At 39.2% G+C, this 22,587-nt stretch overlaps 1 protein-coding gene across 9 annotated transcripts in view; it reads left to right on the forward strand.

Moving 5' to 3' along the window:
* sick (sickie) overlaps positions 1–22,587 on the forward strand; it is a 1,061,378-nt gene that overhangs the window by 502,021 nt on the left and 536,770 nt on the right. For all 9 annotated transcript variants that reach the window (XM_083119471.1, XM_083119472.1, XM_083119464.1 and 6 more), the window contains one exon: positions 308–555. In XM_083119471.1, coding sequence (XP_082975597.1) covers positions 308–555 — 248 coding nt within the window. The remainder of the gene's footprint in view (positions 1–307; positions 556–22,587) is intronic.

A 22,587-nucleotide genomic window follows, 5' to 3' on the forward strand; every position in this document is an offset into this window, starting at 1 on the left:
TATTCTAATAATATCTGGACAGGAACACAGGCAGCATTGTCTTACTTATTCGAAACCAGAATATTCTGCTTTCGCAGTGCACTCTGTTAGCTACCAGTTCATGTGTCTGTTATTCTTAATTTGTATGAGTGTGATGGTATATCTTGTATTCAAATGCTATTTTCTAGTGAGATAACACTAGTGTAGTTAGTTCGCTGCCAAACCTTCGCTGCCAACTGGAATTTTCGCAGCATTTCTGGAATAAATGCTCATGTATAATGCAAGATGCCGTACAGAGATTCACTGATGCATTCCTGTTGCATTTCAGATCGACAACATCAACTCGTGCCTGGCGTTCCTAGCTGGCCTAGGAGTGAGCGTCGATGGCATCTGCGCCAAAGACGTCCGGGATGGCAACCTGAAGGCCATCCTGGGGCTTTTCTTCTCGCTGTCCCGTCACAAGCAGCAGCAGAAGCAGCAACATCTGCTTCAGGTTGAGAGGGAGAAGCTCCAGAAACAGCAGCAACAGCACCAGCAGATCCAGCAGCAGCAGCAAACAGCAGGAGAGATGCCGAAGTGAGTATCCGTTACTTGATTTCTTAGGTTTTTGGACTGTGTGGTTCTCGAGTTGTTCTGTTGTCCTGGTGCGGTTGGCTCCGGAAACTACTCAGCCTCCTATTGGAAATATTTTTGGCAAAGAGAAAATGCGAAGACTTGCGTCAGCTGACAGGGTGGTTATTCACCAGGGTTGTTAAATGTCCAGGAACCCATAAATTCTAAGGGGCTCTATTGGTTTCCGCTGCAGGACCGAAACATTTTTTCTCGAATAATTTAAATTCGGTCCAAGTTGCTTATTGATCGTTGAAAAAAGGTTCCTGGACCGAATTGAAATACTTTACAGATAAAAAGGTTTTTTACGGTCCAGAACCCATTTACGCTTCCTGATTTTCTCTCCTGGACCGGAATAAAATGTATTTAAAATTCCTGGACCATTAACAACTCTACTATTCACCGGGAATTCTGCGTGAATTTTACCGTAGACGTGAAAAATTGCATTGAATTTATAGACAAGTTTTCACATTTTAGTTGTTTTTTTTTATCGATGAAGGAAAATGAAACAGAATTCTTTCAATCCGTTTACTTTGTTAGTGTCATTTGCAGAACAATCTGCCTGATAGACGGAAGATTATTGCAAGATAAGATATCGTGAAGTTGATTAGTTAAATCTGGGTTTAAAATTCTTATACAATTAATATTTTTTCGTAGGTTAGTACATCCTGTAACATTTGTAACTGTGCTTGTAGATATATTCCGAGTCTGAGTATGTGAAATGGCAAATGGAGACTCCGCAACTTAAATTTAATATTTTAAATATACAGGGTGTTTCAGAGCGACCCAGACACTACCTTCTTCTCGAGAACTGGAGATCGTATCAAGTTCCTCACTTTGGAACACCAACTCCAGGGGTCGGAATTGTTTTGGTCGCCATTTTGAAACCGGTCAGTGGATTACAAAATCATGTTCGCATTCTTTTCACGTTTTCTGTGACCTTTACAACGAGGAATTACTCGACCCCCCTTGCCATTTGAAATTTTCGAGTTCTTCCCTAACTTTAAGCCACCTTTTTTTGAGTCACGCGGTTTCATCCTTTTTTAGTCCCGCAGTCAGCATGTGGCATATCGTTGGAAAGCTTGTGTCCTGCATTTTCCGAAACTGTTATGGTGCTGAACTTATCTTAATTGTTAAGCTCGGTATACTCGATTTGGCTCACGTTCCTTTTTTAGCAAAAACAATTTCTACACGGAAAACGGTAGGTGGTACAGACAAATGTTTCATATGACAATCGTATTTTTTCCCCGCCATTCCGAATCTGCATTCCAAACATACCCTTCCCATTTGAAAATCGCACGAACGGGGCATGTTCCCCCCACTAAAACCACAAAGGGTGGCTTTCGGGCTGTTGCAAATACTTTCTACGGATTCTTTGGGCCCAACTTAGTGGTGCATTTTTTTTTTCCAACTTGATACGATCTCCTGTTCTCGAGAAAAAAGTAGTGTCTGGGTCGCTCTGAAACACCCTGTATATACTATACCCCTTTAATTGAATTGAATTAGAATTTTTGGATACATTGGAACTGCACAACCCCTTTACATTGTTAATTGTGTGTGAGGGATAGGGAGGGGCGTGAGAGGCAGTAATACATAAGGTTGAAATACAGAAAACATCTGCTTGTATCCTTGAATTTTTGGAAAGTTCGCCTCGAAAACCGGAAATTACACTTGAATTTTATCATTGTCAGAGTGGGCGCACAGGCAGAGTAAATAATATTGTCCCTCTTCTTAGTATATTTTAATTGCAAGTTGATGAGACTTAACTCATGAGAGTTGGAACTTGTGGCAGTTCTCCTTCCGTTAGAGTTCCCCCAACAAAGCCCTGTATTTACGTCAATTGTAGATTTATTGTTAGTTTCAAACGTCCCTTCTCGCCAGTTATGTTCGTGATTGATGCATTTTCCTCCACAGATCTCAAGCTTATATTTTCCACTCATAGATGGAAATGCAGGATTAGCTCAAGTCTTTTCTCTTGATGAACCACGTTATATCGTTTCTATCGATAATACCAGACTGTCGATAACTTCATTATTTGTAAATCTCTTTGTCAGGTTGACATCTAAAGGTTGCTCTATCCAGTTGAATAATCTAATAGTAAGGAAGGTTAACATCTGCAGGTTGGTGTATCTGTAACACATAACTAGTTGGCAATGTAAGAAATAAACTAACTCAAACATGCGGTTATGTGCAGCACTGCAGCGATGTAATGTTCTGGGCAATATAATTGGCATTAAAGTGACTCCTCCGTAACCAATAAATTAGAAATATACAGGGTGTACACGATGAACCTCCGGGATTTTGAAGTGATGTGAAATTAAAACGAACACACCTCCACATTTTTTGGTAATTTTTTTGCAAAGAGCAACTCAGAGTTTCTTACCAAAAATTACCACTTCTATGTGAGCACCTTTAGTGGCACGAAGAATGTCCAGCCGGTATTCCACTTTGTGCCACGTGCGCTGCAGCATATCGTCAGGGATGGTATCAATGGCAGCAACAATTCGGTCACGCAAAGCATTCACGTTTGGCATCTTCGTTGAGTAAACTGCGTCCTTAACATATCCCCAGAGGAAGAAGTCCAGAGGAGTGATATCTGGGCTATCAGGGGATAGGGCCCCCTCGCCAGATCCAACGATCTGGAAAAGTTTCATCTAACACACGGCGAACATGTAAACTCCAATGAGGAGGGGCACCTTCTTGTTGAAACACAGTATTTGGATCTTCATTAGATTATTTTATTTTTAATAAAATATTAGTTATACAGATATGGCTATTTATGGAGCTATATACCGGATGTCCCAAAAGTCGCTTGACCGAGAAATAAATATTTGTATTTGAAAACAATACTTGTGTTATTAAATCAACAATACATTTTTTTTTATTTCATACATAGTAGAATTTATTGTAAGAGAAAAACGCGTTCTTCAGTTGTTAGTTTACGGTTCATGGTTAATTGACAGATCAACACTGGTTAACCATACGTAATTACCCAACAATGTAGTACTCAATCACCTGAAAAAAAAAAAAAAAGAAAACAATATAAGTAGTGCGGGTTAAGGCGTTCACTCGTCTTGAGATCGTTCGCTGCGGGACGGCGTAGGTTCGAATCCGGCTCTGGTCGGAATTTATTCGGCCTACGTATAGGGCCGGTGATGATATTAGAAAATGTACGTGAAGGAAATAATATATACCTATGAAAGGGAAAATATGCTCACCGATTGTGGCAACATTGATGCACCATGGAGCTTGCTATTTCCTATATTTTCATTTAATCGTCATTTAATCGTCAAGAGCGTACTAAAGATGTGAAAATGAGTTTGTGAAATAATCAAAATTCAATGTAAAAATCTCATCGACTTCTCATATATCTCACGATTCAATAAACTTCTAAACGCAGTATTTCATTTCTATAAAATTATATCTGTCAGTGAGATATGCATTTTCTTGTTTGCTTTCCCAGAATTTTTCTCTAGTGTGTTTACATCGCACTTTTTTCATTCAAAGATATTTCCCCCTTCTTACCGCTGGAATTTTTTTGAGTTTGATTACACGCGCCTGACACGAGAAACTTGAGACTTCCGAATCGAGGACGTGCTGCCACCTAGTAGTGAGTCGTTGGTTAAACCGTGCGCTTGTTCCATCTGGTGGCCAACGTCGGAACTTTCTGCTCGCCGCTAACACCGTGCAATCAATATACGCTAACATATCCTCTTCAAGCATTTGGAGCCACCGAATCTTTTGAAGTTGCAAGAATTCGAGCCCGGAGCCAGCATTGCTGCTTTTTTGTTAAGTAACATTGTAATAAGCTGCTTCAGGAAACATACATTCTCAGACGGATTCAAAAAAAACAAAAAAAAACAACTTACACTTTATAATTATTATTTCACCCATAACTTGGTGAGCGTGTTGGTTATAGTTAAGCAAATTAACTAATAGTGAAAGAGGAATGGGCAGTTATTGCATTTTTTACATACACAACAGAGACATACTTATTATTAAACATAACCTAACCTAAGGGTATTACGCCATTTTGCAAATACTATAGTTTACTTTCTGTGTACATAAATTTCATCTTTTCATATGTTCCAAATTTCTCGGTGTATACGTTAATCATCTTGCGTAACAGAGACCATCTGATGCAAATTTCCCTCATTGGAGATATTTGCCTTCCAGCTTAAATTAGGCGAAATGGGAATTGCCGTTTCACCTAATATGGCGATTGAGTCATAAATAAGAAAATACGATATCGGAAATTTGATATCACGATATATCTTCAAGAAAATATCGTCACAGACGATACGATATGATATTTTTCCTTATCGTGATATCGGCAATATATCGTCTCCACGTTCTGTATATCGCCAAACATCATGACGATATATCGCTGACACGATATATATCACTTGAATATCGTGACTATATATCGCCGACACGATATATATATTCAAATATCGTGACGATATATCGCTGACGCGATATATATCGCCAAAATATCGTCTAGTTAATATCACCTGGACGATATTTTTTCAGTATCTTGCCGGCACCCGTGGTGTAGTGGTTAGCACAAAGCGTTACGTCGCCAGGGGTACCGGGTTCGAATCACGGCCTGGGCATGGATGTTTGTGAGTGTCTATCCATCAATTTCATCATGTCATCACTCATCCCATCTTCGCAAATTAGCCAAAAGTGGCACAAAAATCGTATCATCGTGTACACGAAAATCAGGTGTATCACTTAATGCTTCAGCTACAGTGTCTGCTTCTATCCAAATGTATGATTAGAGAAGTCGCAATACAATAGGCTGTTAAATAATACATATTTAGTGTCCTTTTTCGTAAAACCGCAGCTGAACAGAGGAGGGGGTAGGCCTAGATCATCCTAATGATGATATAGATCTTGTCAAGCTCACTTCTCTACCACCTGCATCATCAAGTACCTTCAAAAGAATTGGCAAATGAGCACGCTTTTCCCGTGATGCATTGCACCACATTTCAGCCATGATTCACCGTAGTCTCGCCCAGTCCGTGTGAGAGGAATATTCGTTTACACGGTTAAATGCGAGGCGGTTTTTCTTTGTGATGCGAAATGATGATTAATATTGGCTTCGGGATGCTGGCTGGACCACTTCGGGGACCTTAGAGAGCGGGCCACCTTCGTCCCCCTGGGATGAGGGATGAAGATATCTGCATGCAGGTGCTAGGAGGGGGATTGTCCTGAGTGAGTCACCAGAAGTAATTGAAATTGATCGCTGCGAGTGGAAGGTATTGATTCAATGCTTGTTTCTTCTTCTTCGAGGGATGCATTGTAAATGACCTGACCTGGAGATGAAATTTCAGAATTAAGAACTCAGCCTGAGGGAAGTGTACCACGTCACACCTCTGGTCGGTAGGTAGACCTTGGCTGTTACGTCATCGGTTATTATTATATTATAAGCTCAGTCTAGCTTTTATGGTGATTTCAATGACACTCAAAGTTTATTACCTTAAGCCCACTTTACACTGAGATAAACTAATCGGGACTGAACGACCGTGCAGTATAGAATAAGATCTGAACAACTCCACAATGTACCTTCAACGGGTATTCAACCCAGAACCCCTTCCATTGCAAGTCGATGGTGCTGCCATCTATCAGGAAGAGCTGTCAATTATAGCCAACCAGTAACAGTTCACGTTTCTGGTAATTAACTACAGTAAAATCTCATTAATCCGGACCCCGATAAGCCGGACTTCGCTTAATCCGGACAAGCAAAAGGAAATAAGAGAGCAGAATGTAAGGTTTTAAATGTGGCTACAAGTCAACAAGAGAACTTCCCAAAGAAAATGCAGTCAACCACTGACGAAATTCTGTTTCCCGCAGACTTTGTACTGTACTGTACTGTATAGTGCATTTAGGCCTATGCCGTTTAAATACACCATCATAAACGTGATGTTGCTATAAACGGAGTTTTAATGCACTTTCTACTGTTCTTTTAGGTTTTTTCCGTTAATCCGGACTTTCGTTGAACCGGTCCACTTATCGACCCAATAGTCCGAATTAACGAGGTTTTACTGTATCGTTTACATTTCCCCAAGTTGATTAATTGTTTGATTTACTTTGTTTTACTTCGCTTTTATGTTGCTTTTGGCTAATCGCGAAGATGAGGATGAATAATGATAAGATGAAATTGATGAAAGAACAAGCACAAACACCGGTTTCCGTGGCGGAGTGGTTAGCGTGGTTAGTGGAGAGGTTCAGGGTTCGCATCCCGGCCTGGGCATGGGTGTCCCTTTATCAATTTAATCACTCATCATCATCTTCGCGATTAGCCAAAAGTGTCAGAAAAGCGAAGTAACCAATGAATCAAATGACCAGCACAGAATACAATCCCACTGTGACTTCACACGCCAGACCGTCGTTAGCCTACGAAATGCAGTCCAAGGTGTACTTTGTGGAAGAGAGGCTGACAATTGGGTGTCTTCGGAAAGAGAGACCATTACACCCCCAGACCAGTGTTGCCACATGAAGGGAAATTTCCCTTTTACAGGGAAATTCGGACCGAAATTTTAGCCAAAAGGGAAAATGGAATTTCGATGAAAAACACCACAATTGCAGGGAAATTTTAAGGTCATCTGACTACATTACTACAGTTTATGTTAATTTCGATTTTCATATCCACATTTTTATGTTATTTATTTATTTTGCTATTCTTACTTGTTTCTGCTCCTTTTAAGTTTATTGTACGTTGCTTCTATGCATCTTTGGATAAATAGTAACGATGAGGATTAACGATTAAATGGACTCCTGACCAGGATTCAAACCTGGGACATCTGGTCAGGAAGTGATGAAACTGAAATGTGAAATGTTTCAAAAATATTTTTTATTCAAAAGAATAACGAATTCAACGGAATACTCTACTACGTACTACTACTTTACTACGTACTACACCACCACTAATAATGCCGCTACTAAAACTAATTATTATTATTATTATATAATTTGCTTAGCTCAAGGGAAAAGTTGGTCCAAAAAGGGAAATTTTGCCCCTTGGAGAGTGAAATTGTGCCTTCCTATTGTGGCAACACTGCCCCAGATTTCGCCAAGTAACATGGACTTTCTTGCCGTTGAGGATGGTACTGAAGCAAGGCAAGCCTTTGTATGTCTCTGTAAGGCCACAATTAAAAATCCACACGAGAATGAGACTTGTCGCGACTTTAAAATTCCTACAAAGTCTAGATTGAAACACTGATGACTCGGATCTCTTTGTTTTCGTCTCGATTTGTCTCCCGATCATATCTGGGCCCACTCGTTCGAATAAGTTGGCAACACTGCCACGGTCGTCCAAGAATAGACGTAAAGTTTCTGCATGTTTCTCTTCCCAAGTTTTTGCCGCCTAAATTTCGAAGCCGCGTCGTGGCCACTTTGTCAGGCTGTCATATTCTTAGCCTTCCGTGTTTCTCTAAAAGTTCCAGGGATGGTGAATCGGCATTTCCTGTTTCGGAGGACTAAAATGGGAAGGCGGCGACTCGAGGATATTCCATGATCGTAAAACCTGGAGAACAGGGACGGCGACAGGGGTGGGCATGGGTGGGCAAGCGCCCACCCAAAAATTCCTGTGCCCACCCGATTGCCCACCCAATCAAATTCAATAAGTACAAATACTTGGGGATATAGGAATGATTCAATAAATAAGTGTATTCTGGTGTTCATTACATGTACATTTTACTTGTGAATATTATCTATGCTAGAAATGTTCACATATTATCATCCCATATAAAGCCAATTTTGTAATTAGAAAGTGAAAGTAATTACTAGAGCTATTGAAACAAAAACTGTGATCAAATAAATACTTCCATGATTAAAAGCAGCTAGTAGGCTTAGGAGGCTCAAAATTATGCAGGGTATGATCAAGATTAGATCAGAATTTAGGGTGAACTTGAGGACTGCACTCCGGGCTTTCACTGGGAAAGACTGCTTTGAAAAGTACCACATAATGAAAAAATTAGGTACTTCGGATGTAGTAAAAAATATAACAACAAACCACACCATGTAACTTGGCAAGAAGTTGTAACTGAAACTGTGTCGAGGGGATTGGAGTGAGGTCTTGGTGCTGTAAGCTCCAGGCCTCCACATACGTATATAAATCCCAACCTAGGTATGGTTAAAATAATCTCCAAATAAACAAATAAAAACATTATCTTAGCGTTACTTCCTCCAGCAACACAATAAATTATTTCAACTTTTTAATTATTATTATTATTGTTAGAATAATTTAATCTAGAAGACTTAGGTGGGCATGCCATGTGGCACGAATGGGAGAGGAAAGAGGAGTTTACAGGATTCTTGTTGGGAAACCTGATGGTAAGAGACCAGTAGGAAGGCCAAGACGAAGATGGAGGATAACGTTGAGATGGACCTAAAAGAAATTGGTAAGGATAGGAAAGATTGGATTGATCTTGCCCCGGATAGAAACAGATGGAATGCTTGTGTTTCTGAAGCCATAAACCTTCAGGTTTAAGTATGCTAGAGATTATAGTATAGTTTTAATTATCTCTGCATTGAAATTCCAGAAGTGTCCTTTTTAAATTTCATTACATTTTTTATATACCTGTCATCTTCAAATATCAATATGGTATGCGAAATATCAACTTTATATTCGTTCTACTAATAAGAACGGATCACAATAATCACTACAATACCGAAGTGAATACATTTTAATAAACCAGTTATGTATGGAAAAAGCTACAGAATTATTTAATTGCTAATGACTGGCTTATCATATTTAGAAATCCTCTTTCCACAAACAAATTTTGCCACACAAATCAGCCAAAAATGTCGATAGAATCTGTAGATTCAGCTGAAGTAAAGAAAAAAAAAAGTTATGTCAGGAAGTATCCAGAAGACGATTTTGTTCGTATGTTTTTAAGCCCACTTTTATGCTCAGATGGGCTAATCGGGACTAAACCTACGGTTTAACGTGTAGACCGAACCAGTGTGCATTGTGCTTCCACCAGAAAAGTGGAGAGTCCAACACATGACCTCTTCATTATAATGCGACAGCGTTATGCCATTGGGGAAAAATATGCAGAAAGAACTCACACCAAACGTGTCATTTTATCACCACAGAAGATGCGTCCGTTTTAAGAGGGTGATTGCCTGAGACAAATTGAGACTTTCGGAAAACAACGTCATTGTTCACGGAATTAGCTGCCTTGATTCACTAATGAAACGCTGTGCAATTGAAAATACCACCTCAACTTTCTAAGAGGTACGATCTAATGAAACTCCATTTTTGGAAGAGTAAGTCGTGGTTGATTTGTTTTATTTTATTTTATGCTAATTTTGATAATGACGACGATAATCAATGGTGATTAGATGAGAGTAACGAAAGGGTGAGAACAAATACATTCTGACACTCAAAATACAAACCCTCATAAATTATTACTTTGACAATAGTTCCAGGCTCCAGGAAGTCCTTGCCCTGAAAGAATAAAGTTTCCAGGGTATGCTGCACAGGTTAGAGGTAGACATTCTAGTGTGTTTGAAATGGTCATGCCATACAACCCAAGTCATCTAAAGAAAATAGATGAATTATGGTGATCAACTTCGATGAATTCCTTGTGTTCTAAATCATTTTGTTACCTCAAAAAATATGTTCATGTATCCATACGTGTGTTGCTTCTCCCGCATTAGTAACATGAGTGTACAGAAAGCGAATAGCAACTTAACTAATAATCTCTTCAATTCTGAACAGATTTTTCAATCTTACTTGTATTATTGCATATGAGTGATATTTTGTCAAAATAGCCTTTCATTAGCCTAGGAATACTTCATGGACAATGAACAAAAGAATTTGTTTTCCGTGTGTGTTTTAAATCATTCCTAATAAGACGTTCATTTTAATCCAAACATGCAGTGGCGGCGATTAGGAGGAGCGGGGGGGGGGGATGCAGTTCAGCTGCCACATTTTGCCACTTTTTGCACCCGCACTATGGACTCTTTATGCTAAGCCTTTTCTACCAAGAAAAAGTATATTGTCCTTGCCCTTCAAATGTTGGCACCCAATCGCCACTACTACAAACATTCAGATAGATTTGTCAGTTGTGCAAACCTTGTAAGCTAAGAAAAGTGATCCCCAAAGGAGTAAGAAAACTCTTTCAGTCAAAAACTCATGCGATGAAAATACTATGCTCAGGAACATGTCTTCAATTACGAGAAACTTCACGAGTGTCTACCATCGCACTTTCTATCACTGTCGCTCCGGCTCCCGTGGCGGAGTGGTTAGCACATCGCGCTACGACGCCAGGGGTCCTGGGTTCGAATCCCGACCTCGGCATGGATGTTTGTGAGTGAGTGTCCATTCATCAATTTCATCATGTCATCACTCATCCCCATCTTCGCAAATTAGCCAAAAGTAGCACAAAAAGCGAAGTAAAATAAAGCAAATCAATCAACCAATCAAATCAATCTATCACTGTCACCAAATATATAAAATCAAGTATGTGCCTTGTATTTGCAACACAAGCTTAAACCTAATTCACATTTATTTCACTGTATTAACATGCATGAAAGAATGTGGCTTAGAATGTATGGCTGCGCATGGGTAAACACTTCCTTGAAATAATTGTGTCCATCAGAGACAAAGCGAAAGGAAATATAACAAGATGGGAGGATAGATTAGAAACAATAAAGAGGAAAACATGATAAGGAAAGGGAAAAGAAGGAAGAGGAGAATCGGGAGTGTAAGGAGAGAGGGGGATACAAACGTCTTACATACACATACATGGTTTTACATTTATACTGCCCACCCTAATCTATCAATATGGTGCTTCTGCCCACCCAGTCGAAAATTTCTGGCGCCGTCCCTGCTGGAGAAATATGAAGATGTTCATGCAGATTCCTCTACCTCTGCGTTTGTGATTTTGTAAGCAGCGGAACTTTCATTTCGTTGGTTAGTATACATTTCGTAGTCTCTCTGAACCATCTTGGAAAGTTGCTTGAAAAGTTATTCGTGAACGATGTAGCACATTGGAAGATTAACCGTCAGCGATGTAACCCGTTGGAAAGTTACCCGTGATCGGCGAGATCCGTCAATGTTACCCGTTAACAATGCGACCCTTTGAATAGTTACTAGCGAGCGGCGCGACTCTTTTTAAAATTACCCGTGAGCATTGTAACAGTTGGAAAGTTACCCGTGAGCATTGTAACAGTTGGAAAGTTACCCGTGAGCGATGTATCTGTTGGAAAGTTACTCGTGAGTGATGTTATCTGTTGGAAAGTTACCCGTGAGTGATGTTATCTGTTGGAACGTTACCCGTGAGCGATGTTATATGTTGGAAAGTTACCCGTGAGCGAAGTTATCTGTTGGAAAGTTACCCGTGAGCGATGTATCTGTTGGAAAGTTACTCGTGAGTGATGTTATCTGTTGGAAAGTTACCCGTGAACGATGTTATCTGTTGGAAAGTTACCCGCGAACGATGTTACCTGTTGGAAAGTTACCCGTGAGCGATGTTATCTGTTGGAACGTTACCCGTGAGCGATGTTATCTGTTGGAACGTTACCCGTGAGCATTGTAACTGTTGGAAAGTTACCCGTGAGCGATGTTATATGTTGGAAAGTTACCCGTGAGCGATGTTATATGTTGGAAAGTTCCCCGTGAGCGATGTTATATGTTGGAAAATTCCCCGTGAGCGATGTTATATGTTGGAAAGTTCCCCGTGAGCAATGTTATATGTTGGAAAATTACCTGTGGGCGATGTTACCTGTTGGAAAGTTACCCGTGAGCGATGTTATCCTTTGGAAAGTTACCCGTGAGCGATGTTACCTGTTGGAAAGTTACCCGTGAGCGATGTTACCTGTTGGAAAGTTACCCGTGAGCGATGTTACCTGTTGGAAAGTTACCCGTGAGCGATGTTATCTGTTGGAACGTTACCCGTGAGCGATGTTATATGTTGGAAAGTTACCCGTGAGCGATGTTATCTGTTGGAACGTTACCCGTGAGCATTGTAACTGTTGGAAAATTATTCGTGAGCGATGTTATCTGTTGGAAAGTTACCCGTGAGCGATGTTATCTGTTGAAAAGTCACCCGTGAGCGATGTTATCTGTTGAAAAGTTACTCATGAGCGATGTTATCTGTTGGAAAGTTACTCGTGAGCGATGTTATCTGTTGGAACGTTACCCGTGAGCGATGTTATCTGCTCAAAGTTACCCGTCAGCGATGTAACCCTTTGGAAAGGGCAAAGCATGTTTGGAAATTATTTAATTAGATTTCGATTACTTTTATGATTGTTAAGTTGATAAAAAGACACATTAAACCAGATCTCGCTCTTCACTTTCCGATATGTAGCGCAGGGTGCATAAATATTACTAGTCAAAAAAGTCCATCGTTACGCTCATTGACTTTATTTTATGCGATGCGATATTGAAAACATCTGTACCGTTCCTTGGAAACGTAGGAGAAAAGGGAATGAAAATATGGAAGTATAATTTGACGGTAATATTTATACATCCCACTGTACAAATTTGATCAGTTGAAGACCAAGATGAGAACTCAATCTTGTGGCTTACAAAGACACACAAATAGATATCAAACGAAGAAAAGAAACGGTTTCGGTACAGAAAGTAAAGCAAAGGGAAATAATAAAAAATCTACACTGGAAGGAAGATTCCGGGAAAAAACATGGAAAGAGAGTGCGAACGAACCCAACATTCCAGCAACGAATGCACAAAAGAAACTGGAAGCAGAAAAGAAATCACTGAAAGGAAGACGAGGGGGGATGTGGCAATAATATGGAAGTCTGTTAGTATTCTCCTCAGACAAAGGTTCCACATCCGCTTCTCCTTCTATACCCAGAAGGTAAAGGAGTGGATGGAGAGAAAAGACAATGTTAGGAAAAGAGAGAGAGGGAGACAGACGTTAATTATGGAATCTTTCTAAGGGAGTTATGCTTCACCCTCAAAGGGCTGAGGGCGTTAACAATAAAGGACACCTCCTGCAACTCTAAGGGAATATTTGGAGGATTGAAGCGATCGCTACCTTCTTTTATCTAAGCCTCGCGTCAAGCTAACTTTGCAGCAGGTTTTATGTATCAATCCGCGTGAGAACTGAGCTCAGAATCTTCCGTGCCAGTCTTGCTTCAACCGCCGAGCTGCTTACATCGCACACACTGAGAAAATCCGCAGTGTTGCCAACCGCACAACATATCAAACCCCGCATGCATGTCAAGCGGGATGTATTTTTGCTTCTTTTTGTCTCCTCTGCGCATATATTATATAATAAATGTGGCATACTTAATATAAATCGCGAAATATCTTCGAAACATGAGAGCATGCGTGTATATTTAGAGCAAGAAGAAACAAAGGAGTAAACAACGATAACCCCTCTTGACAAATTATTGTTTTTGCTTTAGAAATAAATAAATTTATGAAAAACTTGGTTCCTTCGTTTGCAATACATCCGTCAAGACACATACACTTCAAATTATACCACTAATAAAAGCATGATTTGTTATTGGTGATATATACAATGAGGTGCATTGTCTGGTACTACTTTCTGGTTTAAAATTATGAATCACATCACTAAACCAGAATTCAAATCTTGGTCTGTCCATTTCTTGCTGATAATCACCCTTCCCTTTCTTTGAACGGAACAGTGAAGATGCGCCTTCAACAAAGTCTTCATTGCCGCCAGTGGGTCAAACAATAAGCCTCCCCCTCCCCCTTTCTCGGCGGTTGCTTCAGCCCTGGCGGTGGTTTTGCACGGTGGTATCCTTCCAATCTTGATTCAATGTACCCCCCCTGAATTGACGCATGTCTCGTCCAAATAATAAACATGTTTCTTCTCACGGCGATATCTTTTAATACCGCGGAGATTCTTTTGTCGTCAAACAACAAACAATTGTTTCCTCTTCCTAAACTCAAACCTCAAATCATTCAATACCCGTGACACTGTTCGTGCGCACATTGACGGCAAATCACCTCACGACCTGTTTTATTTTGATCTTGTTGCCGTAAGGAGGAATATGCATTTGAAACAACTTGACTGACTTTGAAGAACTTTTCCTTTCGGATGATGTCCAAAATAGCACTCGGGTAAAACCACGCGATGAACAGGAGACCTCGATTCAGCCATTCTCGGCGCTGTATAGCACGATTATGAATCGCTATAAACATAGGGTTAAAATAGTGGGATGTGCATCACTGGTATCACGGATTCCACGCGCTCTGCAACGTATTCAGTTTCGCTCGACTCGCTCTTGATCTTCAGCGATTCTTCAGCGCAATGCAAACTCCAGTTGGCGAATCTGCGGATCCTAGTGCACAGTGATTGCAACCGATCAAGTAGATACCTGCTAATGGATGTATTATTTTTTTGTATTTTACAAATTAAATAACTGTTTTCTTGCAAATATGCAGTTGTGTCGGAATAGAACCCGTCTCAGTGGAACTATATTTTGCGCGCACGTTGGATCTACATATGCGAAAACCTGCTGCAAAAACTTGACGCACAGCTTAGCATTTTCCTTGTGAAGTGTCGATACAATTGTTTTGCTTACTGTTTCATATCGATGTGAGTTGAAGACTAAAATTGGTAAACGCTGTAAGTGCCACAATAATTCAAACACCGTTTTCCACGTTAAACTGTGAAATGTGCCATGGTTTATAATGTGGTAAACGTGAAATGTGGCTGGTAACCCTCTAAGTAGTTCAAGGGTCGTGTAAAGAGGTCACTAGTGTGCACGTTCTTACGGACTGACGTGCGGAACGATGCGATTTCCCAACACTTTCGCTTTTGGCACTTACAACGTTTACCACTTTTAGTCCTCAGATGTCTTTACGGCGAAATCACTAGCATGCCAGTGATGCCACTGTAAGATTACAGTGGTTCCACCGTAAATATTATCTTAATTTTACCAATAAATTAATTGGCTGTGATAGTAATAATGACCGTAACCTTTTACACACATTTTCACTGTACCGATAACAACAAAGAGTTATTTTTAGTGCCTTAAAACTTATTTTCTCAAATTTTCGTAAAACGTATGTGAATCTTATTTTTGATAAAAGAACTGGATTTGTGAAAGTTGCTGCATCCTATGCAACGCTCACAGAAAAGTAAGAGAACATGAAGAAATGAATGTGGTTGAGCAACTGTTGCATCTGACAGAAAAAAACTTAGCTTAAAAATAACCTAACCCATAGATTTGTCTTAAGAATTGGCGTTATTTCTAAAATTTTCAAAAATTAAAATTTGAAAATGACTGTTTAGTACTTGCTGTTTTTCACATCAAGTTACAGCCTAGGGTCATGATGAATTTTCTGTAACTGCTACATATTTATGGATGACTATAATACGTGTATAAATGGGGCAAACTTTTGCAATTTTCACAATTAAAAGTCATCCATTAATATGTAGCATGTAGTTACATACATTTTAGGCGCAGACAGTGTGCGAATTAAAGGGGGGATGCTGGGATCCCCCCCACAAACATTTTTTTTTATCCCTGCCAAGAATGTTTTTATCTCCTTCAGTGAAAATGGAATTGAAACCATTTCTTAACTATGTAACAAGTACCGGGTGGCTAGAAATAAAGTTACCCAACTCAGAGCCCTCTGTAGCCTGTTTGAGGCATCGTAGAACTGTGAAATTTTGTAAATTCACGATGCAGGCCATGGGGAAGAGGATGTCGATGAAAAAAGTTCAATTTTCCGCCACCAGGTTGAAATGTGGCGCTGTACTTCCATGATGGGTTGTAATAATGACGTAAACTGCTCCAATTGGTTATGGATTTGCCTCTACTTTGCAATAAACGAGAGATTATTTTCTCTTAACTTCCAGCCACTAACAAATGTCTTTCTAATTAATAACTCAGCTAAATCACTTAACGTGATTATTTGAACAACCCATCATGAAAGTACAGCGCCACATTTCAACCTGGTGGCGGAAAATTCAACTATTTTTTTCATCGCCATCCTCTTTCCCATGGTCTGCATAGTGGATTCACAAAATTTCAGAGTTCTACGATGCCTCAAACAGGCTACAGAGGGCTCTGAGTTGGGTAACTTTACTTCTGGCCACCCGGTACAACTGAAAAATCATTCGTGTGCATTAATAGTTTAGCCAAGAAAGATTTCTTTGTAGAATAAAGAGGGACCATTCTACAACTGACTAAACTTATCGAGCCGAGATAACGGCAGGCTAAATTGCATCTAAATGTCACCATAAGATTTAATGCTCTACCTTGGATCCAATGTCCTAAGGTGCTTAGAACTGCAAGTTAATAATTTAGTTTACTGACTGATAGAAAAGGCACCTCTCAAAATAAAGTCCCAAATACGCCTCTGAGTGGGCATCCCCCCCCCCCAGGCAAAAAGCCTATTTCGCAAAATTGGCGCAGAATAACTAAGAAATTATTTTATTTCCCAACCATGTACATTTAACAAATTGTATATTTTGGTACTGGTCTTTAGCCTTGATGTCAATTTTCGACACATCAAATTCCGTCACAGAGTTGCGTACCCTCCTGCCTCTGACAGACCGCCCTCTCCTACTGAATCATTTACCGGGACAGAATACATACATCAGCCTTCAGGAATGTACTCGCTACATAACAACTCTACTTGCAGTTTACTTTCTGTGGCTACAATTCTTAAGTCAATTCCAGGAGAGCTACCTTAGTTATGGTACATTCGCTTAATGTCCTTCTGTGACAAACTTCGAAGATTTTCATTGAGCAAGTTTCTACTAGATGATCTAAATTCTAGAAACTTGCTTACGGTTTTAAAATCATATAAGTTCCTATTGAATTAATTGAATTCTATATCTCTGCCGTCCAATTCAGACAAAACTGGACATTTCATTAACTCTCAATAATGTCTGAATATACTGTATACACTAGAGTCATCTTTTAGCGTTTAATATAACTATCTAACAAGCGAAACTTTACGCACTGCTGCCCTTCTTTGTGCTAAGAGTGTATTCAACCCTGATTAAGTATGGTACACTTGTAAGAACCAAACAGATTGGAACATGTAAATGCTTATTCTTGAAGGAACTCAATATGCGATCGTGGATTTAACACTATGACCTCTTCCTGTTTCAGGAACACACTGGCTTTCTATCCTGAAAAATTAAATTGGTGTAGAATACCTTCTAGGTGCGTTAAGTTATGTTTTCCCTATAATTTTAGTTTGATGGCGAAGCATGTATAAATGTTCTCATTGAAATACAGGCGCCAGGGTTGGGCTGACAACGTGACAGTTCTTGCAAATGTCCTGTACCCACAACTATACACATGCGCACAGATATTTTATATGTGTCTTTTATATGTAGCTCTTTGAAGATGTTACGCAAAAATTTTCAAAAGCAAAATCTTCGTTAAGCAATAGGCCATATTAAACAAACTATTTTTTCTTGTTCGTTCGATTTCCTGCTTTTCTAGGTTGATAACGAGGATGAATGATGATTGCGCGACACTGATGAAGGGCAAAGACAAAGGATTCGAACAAGGGACTTGCGATCGTGAGTCGAGCACTTATATCATTATTTCACCAAGGCGACACACACACACATTTCAAACATTGTATGTTCTGTTCTACAGAAACATTAGAAATAGTCTGTCTAATTCACCAAATGTAAGTTCCTAAACCAAGAGATATTTTATCCTCATTTTGATCAACATGGCTACGGGGATTAAGAAGGGACGATATTTGTCAATATAAATACTAAGAAGAGAAAACTTAGAAAATAAAAAATGCTTACTTTCTCTCACTCAGGAAATTATGATTTCATTTTTTAAATTTCATTAATATCAATTATTTTCTTTTTCTTCCACCGATAACCATTCCTTTCAGCGAGTCTCTTACCATGCAGTTCCTTCTTAACCTGTGTAGCAGACAATTTATTTTAATCACGCCCAGCATTGCCCTTCTTTGACCAACTCTCACCAAAACAGTTTATTCCTTACTTGTGTTAGTCCATTTCACATTCTCCATTCTTTGTCATACATAACCACATATCTAAAGCTTGTAACGTGTTCATAGAGTTCAAGTTTTGGGACAGATCAACCGACAATACACCATGAAACATGAAAAAAATTACTTCGCTTGTAACATCGGCATAACGCCTTAAAATTAGAGGCATTTTGTAAAAAGCTGTAGCTGCCCAGCTTCAAGCGGGATCTTAACTATTTTTGTCTTGATGTTGTAACTCTTCTTTGGTCTATTTTCGACTTTTAAATACCGTTCCGTTTTGTATTATGCATTAGCCTCGGTTGTTGCTCTATACCATTCACACCTGTCTGAATGCCAACTGCTCAATAGTGGCTCCCTCTATATTTTTTGTGCGTTGGCTCTGATTGTGGAAATATTAAGAAGGTAAACAACTTGGAGGACAAAAAATAACTCATCCCTCAGTCAAGAACTCTCCCCACGTGTACATTGATTTTGACACACCTGTCAGAAGGAATAATCAGAACAATGCGGCAAGAGAACCATTTGTCATACAGATGTCAACTCCAGCACAAAAAATAGATAAGCCTTTAAAATCTCCTGAAATGCTTTTTCGGTCTGCACCTGTTATGTACGACACCTGTACAAGTCCTGTGTCCTTGAAGAAGCTACTTCGAGGAAAAGATGTGAACTTAGAATACCACAATTCAATCATATAAACTCTATAATGAAACTGAATATGAGAAAGTAGACATTCTCTGCACTGCGTTTAGACTAGTTGAGTAATGGTACACGAGATGGATCTAGCAATCAAATTTAACAAAGATCACTTTAAATTCATTTTTTTTTGACAAAATTGGCAGTAACGTGGAAATTAATTAATAACATACAAGAGAAAGCAAATGCCGCACTATGTTTTCAAGAACTGGATATGTTGTTAACGAACAGAGGATGCGTGTTGGTACAATACCCAACAAGATTTATGAGAGGATCATGTTAGACTCAAACAAGTTTTTTTTCGATTAATGTTCTAACTTTAAACTCTACAATTTTCCCTTAATGTTTCACAAATTGTATGGCAATACTTCGTAATTTTCCTGTTCTGCAACAAATGTTTAGAGCAAATACATTTATGTATGTAATACTGTTTTCCAGCCAGCAAAAGCTTAATATATTGTAGACAGTTTGTTGATCATAACTGGACATATGCCGTCTATTTTGTAATACGTACTTGGATATGTTGTGAGCGATTCTACTCTTGTACGAAACGAACCTTGCTTCGTGAGCAATTTTACATAGATTACATTGTTTGCATATTATATAGTCTATATTGTCTTCGGGTAAAAGGTGTAGCGTAGATGACAATCACAGCAGAATACCCTCCTATGTCGTCTTGAGTTCCAGAATGTTCTCTTCCTGGCTGAAATTTGGCAAAGGTGGAAGATTCTCCCTCTCAAAGTTAATCCTTGCCTACGTTTAGGTACCTCTTGCACATGGAACGAGATTGGACGTGAAAAACCCACCGATACCTTCTACCCTGTACGTGTGATGTTGAGTTCAGACAGTTGCTTTGGTTCAAACAGGATTCACCACCATTAGGGTGGATCTTTGGGTATCTCGTAAACTGTAGTGTGTGAAGGATTAAGGAGTTAAGACCTACAATGTGTGTCGGAAACACTTCACGGAGAAATGCTTCCATTTTTGGAGAATGAGGCCGTTGTTCCGAATTTAGTACAAGCACAAAGTTTACAAATCCTCGTAGAGTAATTCAAAGCAAGTTCGTTAGAGCCCTTTGATCTGATGGCTGGAGTTTTCCTGTGGAAAATAGGTTGAAAATCGCCCTAAAATAGATGAGTTTCAGCTTGTCTGTGTGAGACAATATCGTGCGACTCTTTCCTACACATCACTGGTGTAGATAAAGCAATATAAACGATATACACGATTGCTTGAGAGGAGGGATAAGGTCACGTTGACTACGCAATACTGTATTCCGAGCACATTCTCGCTTGCAGTATTTGTCCGTCCAATAAATGCCATTGACAACCCTGGTTTGTATAGTTGGATTGGATACTAACAGGATAAAATACTATTGTTTCGATCTCCTGTAGACTCGGAACTTGTTTGTTTATTTATTTGTGGAAGATATTAGGATGCATATTGCCAGGTACATTAATCAAGTGTTTTCTTATGATGTTATGAAACGAAACTAATATTCCTCCTAAGAATACTAGAAATAATACACACCGAATTCGTGAGGATTTTAAAAATGTTGAAATAATTAAACAAGCTATAATAGTTTGTACAGTTAATATAATTCCTATTGCTTGTGTTGAGACGTGGGGGAGGTGTAACCTTTATTGTGTCACGTATCAGCACGGCGAGAACAGTTAGCGGATATTTGATATAATGGCCGATAGATGGCAGCACGTGACGAATCTATTAGGAACGTTGATTATAGAAACAATGCGTATGGAAATCGAATGAAAGTGTTTGTGAATATTGGAATCGATTATGTTTATCTTAATTTATGAACTGAGAATAATTATGAAATAGGATTGATGCTAGAAAAACAAATGATTGTTATGTATAGCCTATATGATAATATGTAGAACTTAAAGAAGTTGGAAAGTGATTACGATTTTGTGTGTGTCTTGTTCTAGCAGGAATGAGATTTCCTGCAGGACCTTTTGGTTTGTGTCCCCCGTGTGGCGCCAAGTCATAGGCAGCCCCCAAGCACTTCCTTGTAGACGCATATATTACAGACCCGGATCAAGGTGAGCGCGGAACAGGCGGCGCCCCTTGATTACTCTCATTTCTCTGTTTGTATTATGCGGTGGCGCTGTAAACTAGGTAACGACCCTATGGAAGGCATACAGCTATTTGAGGTAGTAACGCATGTATGTAGAATGGTTGTAACCCAAGAAGAATAAATGCATGCAGATAAAGGGTTGTAATCCCAGAAGAATAAATGTATACAGATAAAGGGTTGTAATCCCAGAAGACTAAATGCATGCAGATAAAGGGTTGTAATCCCAGAATAATAAATGTATACAGATAAAGGGTTGTAATCCCAGAAGAATACATGTATACAGATAAGGGTTGTAATCCCAGAAGAACAAATGTATGCAAATAAAGGGTTGTAATCAGAAGAATACACGCATGCAGATGTAAGCAGAAAATCTTCAGAAGATGAAGCCTCTAGAAGAAGAAGCCGAGTAGTCCATAGAAGAAGAAGACTCTAGAAGAAGAAGCAGAGTAGTCCATAAAAGTATAAGCCTGTAGAATTCCGTATAGAAGAAGAAGCCGAGAAGTCCATAGGAGAAGAAGCCTGGGGAATTTCATATAAGAAGATGAAACATATTTTTACAAGGAAGAAGAAGACCAGCAGTCCATTCCATAGAAGAAGAACATAGAAGAAGTTGTATAGAAGAAGAAGCTCATTAATCCATAGAAGTAGAAGCCTATGGAATTCAACAACAGAAGAAGAAGAAGATTAATCCATAGAGAATAAGCTGATCAATCCATAGAAGTAGAAGTGTGTGGAATTTAGCATAGAAGAAGAAGAAGAAGCTGATTATCCATAGAAGTAGGAGCATGTGGACTTTTATATAGAAGAAGAAGCCCATCAGTCCATTCCATAGAAGAAAAAGCCTGTGGAAACATAGACAATAGATATACATGAAAGATGGTGACCTACAGAAGAATTTTCATAGAAGAAGAAAGTTGAAGAATAAAAAGGCAAACATTCTCAACCTGAAATTGTATAAAGAAATTTAATCAAATGTCTGAAATGTATTATGTCAACGTTTTCAGAATATATGTCTGTTCATACCTTCTGTAGTGCGTTAAATTGAGTTGTTTCCTTTAATTCCTTGTTATCATTCAGTTTTAGTTGCCCTGAGTATATCATGTTTTACCCTGGCCTAAGCCGGACTGATGCTACCCTCTCCGGGACGTGGCATTAATATGTGGCGCCCAACTTCCTGGCAATTGAAACAAAAATCTGTCTCTGCACAATCTCTAGACTTAACTTTATCAAAGTACAGGGTATCTATAAAAGAACCAAAGTC

This window comes from Lepisma saccharinum, chromosome 3 (genome assembly GCF_977018435.1).
Source record: "Lepisma saccharinum chromosome 3, izLepSacc3.1, whole genome shotgun sequence".
NCBI classification, from domain to species: domain Eukaryota; kingdom Metazoa; phylum Arthropoda; class Insecta; order Zygentoma; family Lepismatidae; genus Lepisma; species Lepisma saccharinum.